The sequence below is a fragment of the Phodopus roborovskii genome, unplaced genomic scaffold, assembly GCF_943737965.1.
Source record: "Phodopus roborovskii unplaced genomic scaffold, PHOROB, whole genome shotgun sequence".
Lineage (NCBI taxonomy): Eukaryota > Metazoa > Chordata > Mammalia > Rodentia > Cricetidae > Phodopus > Phodopus roborovskii.
In genome coordinates this window covers 81,390-94,449 of record NW_026125424.1, presented here as the reverse complement: position 1 = coordinate 94,449, position 13,060 = coordinate 81,390, and the positions used below count along the sequence as shown (strand labels likewise).

At 45.9% G+C, this 13,060-nt stretch overlaps 1 protein-coding gene across 1 annotated transcript in view; it reads left to right on the top strand.

Annotated features, from left to right (window-relative positions):
* The window catches only part of LOC127215297 (E3 ubiquitin-protein ligase RNF144A), a 34,393-nt gene that overhangs the window by 14,868 nt on the left and 6,465 nt on the right, over positions 1-13,060 (top strand). Inside the window, exons 3-6 of the mRNA XM_051175667.1 lie at positions 342-446; positions 618-678; positions 6,697-6,903; positions 9,820-9,992. Of these exons, the coding sequence (XP_051031624.1) occupies positions 342-446; positions 618-678; positions 6,697-6,903; positions 9,820-9,992 (546 nt within the window). The remainder of the gene's footprint in view (positions 1-341; positions 447-617; positions 679-6,696; positions 6,904-9,819; positions 9,993-13,060) is intronic.

The window sequence follows — 13,060 nt, the reverse complement described above, 5'->3', positions numbered from 1 at the left end:
GATGTGCTCCTCTATGGGAATGACGATAAGAACTTAGGAAGTAGTTTAATGTGATGTCTGTTTAGCAGAAGAGTAGGTGTAGGTTCATCCCTAGGGCCTATGACTCATGCAGCTGACAGTACAGAGTATGAGTTTCATCTTAATGGCCACACTGTAAACCCAGTCAGAAAGTGCTTGGTCATCCCTGTAATATTCATACCAGGATCGCACCAATGGGCTTATGTTGCCAGGCCAGTAGTGAAGGTAGCTCTCAGAGTTAATAGCTAGCTGTTTGCTTAACACACCACTTTGTCTTTGGTATTCGGGACGTGCAGGTGTTTACACACTTTTCTTTCTTCCAGTGCCTGAAACAGTATGTTGAGCTCTTAATCAAAGAAGGCCTAGAAACTTCGATTAGCTGCCCAGATGCTGCATGCCCGAAACAGGGCCACCTTCAGGAGAATGAGGCACGTTGGGGTGGGAAGGGGGCGGAAGGACACAACACGAGGTTTGGTTGCCTGTTTGTGGTGGGCTTTGGTTGGTTTAGCAGGATCCTGTTGTGTTGTATGACATTCTAACCCTCTGTGTATCACAATCCTTATGTCTGCTTTTTTTCCCCTTTTTCTTTTTCTTTGCAGATTGAGTGTATGGTTGCAGCTGAAATTATGCAAAGATATAAAAAGCTACAATTTGAAAGAGGTAAGTGGCCTCTGTTGTGGCAGCCAGCTTTGAATCCAACAACAGAAGGTGGGCAACATTGATGGAGCTTTCTTTTGGGAGACATGAGTGTACATCATTTGCTGGGAATGAAAAAAGATGCAACAAGGATGGAAAGCATCAGCGTAAATTGTGCCTCTGAAATAATGTTGGCGGAGTACCCTCTGAGCTGCTTACAGCCTGGCAGCCTGGACTTGTGACCTATTTGGCAGCAGAAGGGACTCAGGAGACACTATTTATATACAGAGATCGGGGCTTCTTGCTGGTTTAAGAAGATTCTTAGTCCCTATTTTCTTTAGCCAGGTTTGGGTCTAAACTCTTAGACTGGCCCTACATTTAAAAGACCTAAAGTTTGGAACTCCTGCAGGTCCCACTGTTGAACGCTGCATCTAGATTCATCCTACCCTGACTCACTACCCCTTGAAGGCTTAGGTAACAGTGCTCATGAGTAACTGAGCCTTGGGCCTCAGTGAGTACCCCAGGCTTGTCATACCACAGTCCACTGTGCTCATACCCATGGCAACTGGGTGACTTGTGTGCTTTCTAACTCTAATGGGGATCTAGCCACATCTCCAGCCTTGAGAGCTAACTAACTTCTCCACTCCTGCTGGGTCCTTCACAGACCACTTCTTTTTAGATCCAATCCTGGAGAAGACAGATAGATAGATGTGTGGAATATACTCAAAAGAGTTGGTAACTTTATTCGGTGACCTCATTGCCAGACACTGAGACATGCCGAATGCCATGTGAGGCCTTTATCTTGCTCTCTGAAGTGCTTTGCGATCATAAAATGGTGTTTGAAGGAACATACAGGTCCCATCTGCTCTGCTCTCAGAGACCCGAGGTCACTGCAAAGAGTAGATGGGAGATAGGGTAGTGCAGGTGGCTTCTGCTGCAGAGCTTCTAGGAGGACACCCCATGAGTGCTCTGACGAGGCAGTGAACACTACTATGACCACATCCCCTCTGCCTAGATACCATGAGCCTGGATCAGAGGCTTGCTGCTGAGCCAGATCACAAGGTGAAGTGCTTATATGGAATGCAAAATGCAGGGCAGGATGCAGTAGTGTCAGAGGGGTGTGGGTGCTACAAGTTTGAGGTTTAAAAAGAAAACAAGAGAAATGCTAGAGATAATCTTTCGTTTACTTAAAAATATAACACACATACACATGTATATAAGTGTGTGTGTGTGTGTGTTCCTCTGTGTGTATATGTATAGATAAATTTAAAAATCAGTGGGGTTGGAGAGATATCTCAGCAGTTGAGAACACTTAAGTTCTTGCACAGGACCTTGCTTTAGTTCTCAGCACACAGGTGGTGACTCATGACCATCTGTAACTCCAGTTCCCAGGTGTCTGATGCCCTTTTCCGACCGCCATGAGCATGGCATGCATATGGTTCACATACCCATGCAGACATACACATAAAAAATTGCATACATGCACAGCACATACAATTAGATTAAATAAAGCTTTTTACAAGATCAACAGGGATTTTTAATTTGTTTTCAATTCTGACTTCAAAATTTGTTTTTTCAGAGTCTGTTTCTTTAAATGACAGGCATCATTTACATTGGGTTAGCTCACCTTAAACCTAATGCCCTGCAACATTAAAGACAGAGCAGGGCGTTATGGAGTTGGCTCATTTGGATCTGAGAACCTCAGACTCCTTTAAACCCAGTTTCATGGGATGTAAACAGAGACTGGGAGTTATTTCAATCACAAGGACATGAACTTTCTTTGACATCAAAATTTAATTCCAATATGAAGTGGGGTAGGTTTTTCAACCAAATAATTTTAAGCTTTCTTTTTTCCCTCTGGCTTCATCTAAAAGATTCTGACTCTTGCATCAGAAATGAATCACCTTAACTTAGGTTAGAAAAATACAGGAAACTGTAACTAGAAAACATCTTAGCAGCCTAACACTGAGTAATGTTTTAAAAGGATTTGGACTTAATACCACAGAAGTGCTGGCCAGATGGAATGTTAGAAGTGGGACGTAAAACACAGCTGCATATTCTAGTCAGCACCTTGGATGAACCTAGAGATGTGATCAGAAAGCTAACTCTGACTTGCTTCATTCCTTCAAAGTTTAGTCCATTGGGGATGCCTTGGAAGGAAACTCATTTAGATGATTTTCTATCATTTTTAGTTACAGAGAAGACCAACGGTGAGTTTAAGCTTCAAACACCTCTTTATTTAGCCATGGTGTGTCTTGACTGACCCAGCAGCCTGGATTTTCATTTTCAATTCTTGACCTCTCCCCAGTGAAGTCTTTGTCTATCTGGAGGCCAGGGAGGGTTCTTGGGTACTGCTTTTGCTTTCTGGAACCTTCTGTCCCGTTGGGCAAACTCTAGCACCTGGGTGAGAAAAGGTTCTAGAGAAAGGTCCATGGAGCACAGCATGCTCCTGCAGCTTCTGAGTGTTTCTTTCCAGTCTGTCTGGAAGTACATGGTATCCCAATTTGATCCTTTTGTTTATTAAAAGAAAAGAAAATCTCAGAGTGATTAATAACACAGCCAGGTCCATTTCCATCCTTAATAAGAACCAGAGTCCTCAGTTTGCAGTGTCTTCCCAACAAGGTTTAACCCACCACCACCACCCTAAGGACCAGGGTACTTAGTGAATCAGTCAACACAGCAGCAGGGAGCACAGGAGGGTGTGTTGGGTGCCAGTCCCTCAGAATGCTTCTGCATACCATTTGTCTTCAAAGAGTAAACCACCCTTGTGAAAATTTGTTGGATTTTTTTCTAATAGATCTCTTGGGTCTCTGCTTCATCAAGGATCCCTAAGAAATGCACATTAACCCCCGTCTCCTGAAGACAAGTCCTGTGGGACTAGTAGGTCTTTGGCAGAGTAGAGTTATGACTGTATTCTTTTGCTTCCCCAGAATGCAGAACCTGCTCCACGTTAACATATCTCATATACATACATGTGTGTATATAGTAGATATAATACACTATATAGGATGCAGCATGGATAATGCGTTATTAATAGACACTGGTGACAGGGAAGCCGAGAGACATATTTATACATTCTAAGAGAAGCACATAAGTGATGTCTGCTCTGAGCTTTATTACTGACTGACCCCTGCTTATATGTACAGCTGGAAGAGCTGAGCAGTGGAAAGAACAATGATCATATTAATAGATTTCAGCTAGGGGTTGGGGCTGCACCGTCGGCCTCACAGCCCAAGAAAGATGCTGTAGTCTGCTCAGAGGCAGATCACTTCCCCTCTGCCTGTAGGGAATCTCTCCATGTGGTAATAGGCAGGGCCATAAAGGCCCTGAGTAAACCAGTCATAGACTTGGAGTTGTTACCATGGAAACCTTTCTTAGGCCTCCCTTCCATGCCACAGCCGAATGGGTCTTCTGTGATAAAGGTACAAGATGGCCTCTCCCACTGTCATCAGAAGTGTGTAAAAAGAAGCCTGTCCCACTGATGTCTAGGGCTTCCAGAACACAGGAGGGTCACCAGGCAGGACACAGAGATTCCCAGGGTCTGAGATAGGAAGCTTACTCCCAGCAAGGTTTAACTACAGCATGATATTAATTAAACAGTAATCCAGAGGCCTGGGTCTATGTCACACATTCAGTATGTTGAGTTCCCATGTCCCCCTTTCCTCAGAACTTCCTTCAGTTCCTATGCAGATAGAGTACATCATATTGGTCTGAGACCAGGCTGGCTCCTGGATCACATGCACAGAGAGAGTCAGAGGCCTGGTAGGTGAATCTGAAGTTGTGTGTTAACAGGGAAGAGCTGCTAGCAGTGAAAATCCTGAGGGTTCTTGAGCTATTGGGAGCTCCCTGGTGATTTCCTCCCAGCATGCACTTGAGAGCTGGGAGGTTGTAGGGACCTCTCAGCATCCCAAGACTGCAAGGCAACCCTTCTCCATGTGCCTCTATTCTGACTCCACACAAATCCACACGTTCAGTGGTCAGGAACCTTCTTCAGACAGCACACATTGACACCCCAGTTGGACAGAAGCTGCTGTTCATTCTCTTGGTGTCAGGGGCATCTCAGAGATTTTACAGTACCGTAATGGAGTCCAATCATTATGTGTGATGCAGGTTCTCAGGTCTGGAGTCCCCCTGTTGTCACATGTACCATCTCTGGCTGTTGCTGTCATATCAAAAGATATATGCTTTTATGCTTTTAATGAACTTACCTTAACAAATAAGGCAAGGAGTTATACTAGATTAAAGGTCAGCTGCCATGGATACTAGACCAACCCATCTCCTACCCCCAGCTACTATAATTTAGGTTTCCTCAGAATCGGGTAGTCTGCTCTTAACCCCAGTAGCAAACCAAGTAGATGTTGCAGAAACCCCCAAATCACATGGTCCCTAGCAATGTAAATAATCCCTACTCTGCCGTTCACAGAGGCTGACGGTCCTCTACTATAGTCGGTAAGGTCATTATTGAGCTTATACCTGAGAGGCTTGCTCCTTCGGGACTGGACAGAATGTCCCTTATTCTTGAGGAACATAGAACCCATGGAAAGACACACACACACACAAGCTGTGTGAGGTCATGAACTCTGCAGCTTCAGACCTTGTGCCTGAGGGTTTATTTGGCTCACAGTTTGAAGTTCTGTAAGCACACCACAGTAGGGAAGGCATGGTGGTAAGAATGTGAGGCTACTGTTTACATTGCATCTGCAGTCAGGAAGCAGAAAGGGATGAATGCCTGTTCTTAGCTTGATTGTTCCTTTTTATTCAGTCCAGGACCCCAGTGCATGGGACTGGTGCTCCCTACAGTTAGAATGAGTCCTCCACTTCAATTGTCCTAATTTAGGAGCTGCCTCATCGATGTGCGCATAGGTTTATGTGCTAGGTGATCAGTCAGTGCTCATCATAGCAGCCCTCTGCACTCTCAGTCGGCTGGGTGTCCCATTGAGTAGAGTTCCCACTTTTTAATCAGGTGAGCCACAACCATGTCTGGCTACCTGGGGTAGGGCCAGGATGCTTGCAAACAAGCACCCTTTTCCTTGCACCTTAGCAAGTTCCTTTTGCACATTTGCCCATCAAAATCTTAATGCTCCCCAGATTGCTTCTCAAGAGCAGCCCAACTACAAAGCTGAGGGCCAGTGGCCCATGCAGCCTCGTGGAGATGGTCCAGCAATCCACTGGCCTGCCATGGTCCCTGTCAGAATGTTAGCCTCCTGTTGGTGTCACCTACCTTATCTGGTGAAAGTTCCAAGTCCACTAGAGAGGAGGGGAAGTGAGATGCTGGGCTGGCTCACCATGGAGGGCAACTCAGGACGAGTTATAAATGCAGGGCTTGGATCAGGATGTGAAGCAAGGAATGCCACCATATCCTGTTTTTAAACTAAACTTCCTGACCAGTCCCATTAAGAAAGGCTTTGCAGTAGCTTGGGCTTAATCTGCAGGGAACGCAAAGTGCTAGTTTTACCCAGGTTTAGACTTGGCAAGAGAATCTGTCTTGGGCATGTGGATCACCCTACTAAAAGACTAACTACGAACAAATTAAGACTCCTAGTTCTGGAAATGCCATCGCAAAAGCCATGGTTCTGTATGCCACCACAGACAGGAAGAAAGGCCATAAGACTAATGCAACATTTTCCTTCCCTCCTTCCTTTGCACCTTCCAACAAGATTTGCAAGTGGCTATGTGTGAACCTGACACTGTGTGGTGAGGGTTGAAGACAAGGCTGTCAGTGGGAACATGGGGGATGGGTCAGACAAGGATCTGGTTATGTCAACACTCAGAGAGACTGGACTGGGTGAGCACTATGGCGGGTGCGGGAGCCCTTGGCATACCAGGTCCGAGGGTGAAAAGCTGAGAGAGGCTTGGGTGGAGTTGGATGAACACAAGGGGAGTAAATTATCAGTTTATCTGGAGTGTGTCTGGCTGGGTCACCTGGATGGCCTCCATTCTGACTGCCTTTGTTGGTGCCACAGAGGGTCTTCTCCATACTCACCCTCTCCAGTGTCTGTGGTATTCTGAACCTGATTTTTATCTTCTGTGTCCTTGTGCTAGAGGTGCTTTTTGACCCTTGCCGGACGTGGTGCCCAGCATCCACCTGCCAAGCCGTGTGCCAACTCCAGGACATAGGGATTCAGACCCCCCAGCTGGTGCAGTGCAAAGCTTGCGACATGGAATTCTGCTCTGCTTGCAAAGCCCGCTGGCACCCTGGCCAAGGCTGCCCTGATACCATGCCAATCACCTTCCTTCCTGGGAGACCAGGTAGGGTACAGCTATGCAGGAGCTGTGGAAGAATGAATGGGCTGGGAGATGAGAGCCATGGGCTGGGGCTATGACTGGCAGAAGGTGTATCTGGAAAGTGTCACCTGAGAGCATGCGACCATAAATCACTGTCCTCAGTACACAGTCTACCTCCTGAGTTTTTCCTACCTATGGTTTATTTGTAAGAACATTTGCCAGGTGCAACACAAGTTTCTGGGAATGTAAAGATATGTAAGAACCTCTGTCTACACCCTCCATGAAATGATAGATGCACTGTGAGATACACACCTAGGTTAATGCTTTGGTACCTGCAATTTTCCCACAGCTAACCTCTGTTGGAGGTGATCTGAAATAAGAGTGTAGGAATAAGTAAAAAAGGTGATAGTGAGTACTGGCAACAAGCAAGATTACTAATAGGTCTATAGGTACCTGAAGCTAAGAGACCCGTATGTATCTCTTTAAAATTGAGTCTATTAGAATATGGCCAAAACACTACTGAATTTCTTCCGTCTTGCTCCTTCCAGTCAAATAGCCCAGCTGTTTGCGTAGGTGAACTTTGTAAATTAATTCCGTGAACGTTAGAATTTAACAAAGTGAACCATAAGAAACTGGTTATAGCAGGGGCATCCCTCCCCATACTGTCATGTTGTTCAGCTTGGTAAAGTGGCCATGCTGCTGAAGAGATTATCATGACTGCCCGCCAGTCCCTGGTTTTCCTTGTTTCCCCATCTTCAGGAAGATGCCCTAGCCATGCTCCACACAGATCCTCTGTCATCTCTCACTTTGTACACTGTCGCCAGACTAGGTCCCTCTCCCACCATGTCCCTTTTCCAGAGCCTTCTTGCTGCCCTTTGTACAGGGTTCTCATCTCTTCTGTTAGGCTTGGTGATGCCATCCTTTGCTTTCCTGCTGCAGTTTGGATGCATGAACCACCATCCAGGACTTGCTATGTTGTAGGTCCCTGTTCCTGTGGCTGATGCTTCTGCCATCAGGGGCTATGCATACATTGGTGTTTGATACTAGCAAAGACCACTGAACTTAAATGCCAGGTTATAGAAGCTTCCAGACTCAAGGAAGAAATGTCCTTGCTATGGAGCTTGATTAAGAGTAATTGGCAGAGGTTGACTTCCAGGAGGGGAGAGCTAAAAGCAAATGAGGCATCTACTCAGGGAAGCAGTCCAGTAGTTTGTCCCTAGGAGTAAACCCTAGTAAGTTTGCTTCTTAGTTGGAATAACAGGAACGAAGGGTACTTTCTAGTGGAATAAAGGAGCCTCCTAGCCCAAGCATTTTCCATACTGCAAACCTTCCTCAGGGGCTGGAGATGAACTCAGTCAGTAGACTGTTTATCTAGCATGCAGTAAGCCCCATGTTCAGTAACCACCCCATGCACACACCAGAGTTGATGGCACATGCTGTAATCCTGGCATTCAGGTGGAATTTGGCACTATCTTCCTGGATTATACTCCATTTTATATTTTGAGGCAGGGTCTCTCAGTTGAACCTAGAGCTCATTAACCAGTGAGACTAAGCAAGCCAGCTTGCCTGGGGATACTCTGTCCTTACCTGTCTCTAGGGCTGAGGTTACAGACAGATGCCACACCAACCCAGTTTTTACATGGGTTCTTGGGATCCAAACTCTAGTCCTTGTGCTTCCAGGGCAAACACCCTTCCACTGAGGCACCTTTCCAGAATTTCTATCAGTGGACAAAACAGAACCTAATTCATGTATCTCATGACACTTAGTAAACCAGAGGACATGATCATGAGGAATTTTCTCTGATAATCATCAGACAGGCTGCACCCCTGGAATGTATGGTATCTTCTCTTGGCCTTTATCATTTTTCTTCCAGATATTTTATTTAAGAGAATAGCCATCTTAAAGAACAAACAGACAAAAAATAAAACTGATATGGATGTCTTCCTTAGCCATGCCTAAATACCTGTTTTACTTTTGAAACATTAATTAACAGTATTAACTTCTTGCTACTTTTCACCAGTTGCTGTCTTAGCATGACCAAGGCAACTCTTAAAAAGGAAAGCATCTATGGGGGCTGGCTTATAGCTTCAGCAGGTTAGTCCATGATTACCATGGTGGAAAGCAGACCTGCATAGTGCTGGAATGGTAGCTGAGAGCTTTACATCTTAATTTGTAGGTGGGAAGGTTGGGGAGGGAGACACTGGGCATGGTGTGAGCTTTTGAAACCTTAAAGCCTAACCCCATATGTCCTCCAAGAAGGCTGCACCTACTCCAAAAAGGCCATGTCCTAATCTGTCTAATCCTATTCAAACACTCCTCTGGTGACTAAGCATTCAAATGTATGAGCCTATGGCAGCCATTCTCATCCAAACCACAACAGCTACTTGGCACAAGCAGGATACTTTCCTGGGCTCACACTGAAAACTAAGGCTTGTAGAGATGTCCTATAGCTGGTTTGTGGAGGAGCTAGCATCTGCCACCAGACCTAAAGCTATAATAACCATTGTACATCCATCCTAGGTCTTCAGGGAAATGTAAACAGTCCAGGTAGATCTTTGGAAGCAATTGTGTATCTTTGTGTGTGTATGCTTATGACTTCTTTTCCTGACAAGACCAAAGTGCATAAAATGTATTATCTGCTCTTTGGAAAATGCACACCTTTCTGAAGCCCCAACACCATTTCCCAGGCTCTCTCTGGTACAAAGCTTCACACTATATATTAGTTTTTCTATAGAAATATAAAGTTAGATATGTGTTGGTGTTGCCTTTTCTTTGTGTTTTGTTTTTACCTTAGTCAGGCAGCTCTGCTCTGTTTTGGCTGTTTGTTTTCTGGGGTGTTTGTTTCTTTGTCTTTAGTAACAAGAGGTCTGGGATCCCTGCTATAGGGAGGTGCTCCTAGCACAGCCCTACTGCTGGGTCTCTCTTGATCCTCATTGCAGAACTCTCACACCGTGTCTCCCACAGCTCTGCTTTCAAGATGGAGGAGGGTGATGCGCCCATCAAGCGCTGCCCCAAGTGCAGGGTGTACATCGAGCGGGATGAGGGCTGTGCACAGATGATGTGTAAGAACTGCAAGCATGCCTTCTGCTGGTACTGCCTGGAGTCTCTGGATGTGAGTACTGCACAGCCTCACATGGGAGCCATGAGCAACATGGCATGGCAGCCATGAACCCCGGGGTCCAGATATGTGGGAGAGGAAACTGGGGGCACTTACCCTGGGGGAAGCTGGAGGCCATGCTGGTGACAGAAGGAAGTAGCAGCAGGGTTCTGTGTTTATAGGAATCTTGGTTCCCTGGGGTGAAGCTTGGCCACACTAGCTGGGTATAAAAGCTTAGGGCAGGCTTTGGGTTCAGCTTTCTGTTGAAAAGTGTTGGGGGTCTCTGAAAAAACACCAGAGCTGGCAGAGTCAACCTCCATGTGTGGCAAGAAGGAAATATGGTTCAGCATGACTGCATAGCTGCTGCTGGTTCAAACTGCATAGCTGGTGCTGGTTCAGACATCTAGAGTCTTACCCCAGGCAGTTTATTTTAGTCATATTTAAGCACACTGCAATTTGGGGAAAACACTTCCTGGTGTAACACAATCCTGTGTGCACAAGGAGCCACAATCACAGTGAAGCTCTTCTCTGAGCACAAGTGTCACTTCTTCTGTGGAGATGGGACCTAAGGATGGGGTACATGTAATTTAAGAAAAGTGGTTCGCGAGAGAAAGACACCGTAAGATAGGGTTCAAGCAGAGGGGTTATTTATTAGGGAAAGTGATCATAAAAAGGGGAAAGGGATGGGGGGTGAGGGTGAGGAGACTGGCAGGAGAGAGGAAAAGAGGAGGGGAGAGACGGAGAGAAAGAGAGAGAGGAAGAGGATGGGAGGTGGTCAGGGCCCTTTTAAAAGGGAACATAGTGAATATGCACAGGTGGTGCTCTTAGTAGCTGCAGCTAATGGCATGTATTGTCAGGACCTCAAGGGCAGGCCAGTACAGATGGCTGAATGCTAAGACATGTGTTATCTTAAGGGCCTTGGAAGAAGCTGGGATGGTCTCGGTCATGCAGATAGCTCACATCTTTTTGTTCCCAACAAAAGAAGAGGTGCTTTGTGTCTTAGAGTCTCAGTCTTTAGGGCCAAATCTGATGAGACTGTATGTTATGATAGGGTATCACAGACTGGGTGACAAATAGCAGACATCCGTTTCTCACAGTTCAGGTGCTGGAGAGCTAGACTATGACAGCTGCCAGGTGGGGTCCTGATGAAGGCTCCTTTCTGGTCCTCCTCCCAGGGCCATGTTGGAAAGAGCAAGCTCAGGTCTCCCCACAAAGATGCTATTCTTGTCAGGGACACATCCTCATGTTCTATCTCATCTAAACTTGGTCACGCCCAGAGGCCCACCTCCTGACACCACCAAAACAGGACTTGGAAGTTCGATGAATTCCAGAATTTGGGTGTGTTAGAAAGCACACTCAGTAGAACAGCAGGTAAAATGAAAGTACACACAGTAAACCAATAAGTCATGCTAGGTGTCTGGAAAGGTCTGTGCCTCATCTACATGGAAGAGAAATACATATTCCCTTTGCTGACCGCCAAAATAGAAGTTTCTAGCTTAATCTAGCAATCATCTCCAGTTCACTCTCTAGGTCAAGTCGCTGCTGTTGCTGTTATTGCTGCTAGAGCAGCTTCTGACAGCCCCCCTCTCTAGTTTCCTCTCTGTTGCTGTGATAAAATACTTTGATCAAAAGCAATTCAGGAAAGATTTTTCCTTTTCTTAACTTTTTTGTGTTTTAAATTTTACAGGGAAGTCAGGGCAGGTACTTGAAGGATCTGTGGGAAAATGCTACTCGCTGCCTCACTCCCAGCCTGGCTAGCTGATACAGGCTAGGATCACCTGCCTAGGGAATGGTGCTGCCCACAGTGGGCTACACTCTGCCACATCAATTAACAATCAAGAAAGTGCCCCATGGACAGGCCCACAAGTCACTCTGATTGGGCAAACCTCAATCAGAAGTCCCTCCCTCAGGTAACTCTAGGCTATGTCAAGCTGACAGTTGGAGCTGAGCAGGAGGACAACTATCCACAATGATATTAGGACTTTGGTTTTGGAAGAGTTTGATTATTTGATTATGTATACTTTAAAAGACTGTCCTTAAAATAGTGCTTTAAAATCTCTTGTTAAAGATCTCCTGAGCAAATTGGGAGCAGGGTTGGGGGGAGAGGAGAGGGAGTTAGGAAAAAGAGAAGGGGGAGAAGAGGAGGGAAGAGGAGGACATGAGGGAACAGGAAGATTGAGTCAGGGGAAGAATAAAGATGAGCAAGAAAAGAGACACCATAATAGAGGGGAGCCATTGTAGGTTTTAAGAGAAATCTGCCACTAGGGAAATGTCCAGAGATCTACAAGGATGACCCCAACTAACAATCTAAGCAATAGTGGAGAGGCTACCTTAAATGTCCTTCCCAGATAATGACATTGAGGACCACCTTATATGCCATCCTAGAACCTTCATCTAGTCACTGATGGAAACAGAAGCAGACACCCACAGCTAAACACCGAGCTGAACTCCTGGAATCCAGCTGCAAAGAGGGAGGAGTGATGAGCAAAGGGGTCAAGACCAGGCTGGAGAAACCCATAGAAACAGCTGTCCTGAACAACAGGGAGCTCATGGACTCCAGTCTGATAGCTGGGAAACCAGCATAGCACTAACCCAGATGACCTCAATGTGGGTGTTAGTTAGGAGGACTGGGCAGTCTATGAGGTCTCTACTAGTGGATCAGTATTTATCCCTAGTATACAAATTGACTTTGGGAGCCCATTCCACATAGAGGGATACTCTCTCAGCCTAGACTCATGGGGGAGGGCCTGGGCCCTGCTCCAAATATGACAGACTTTGAAGACTCCCCATAGAAGGCCTCGCCCTCCTTGGGGAGCAGAAAGGGGATGGGATAGGGATTGAGGTGGACAGAGGAGGAGGGGAGGGAAAGGGAACTGGGATTGACATGTAAAACAAAGTTGTTTCAAATTTAAATAAAGAAAAAATCACTTGTTAAGCATTGTAGTCAGCAATAGTTCAAGTGGCTTGAACTGCACATCCTGACTGGTCTATTTATATCTGCTCTGGATGCATTGATGGCTAATTTTAGTGGGAAACCATGGTAAGCTTAAGAGCTTCATTCACAGACTTAAACATCACAGTGA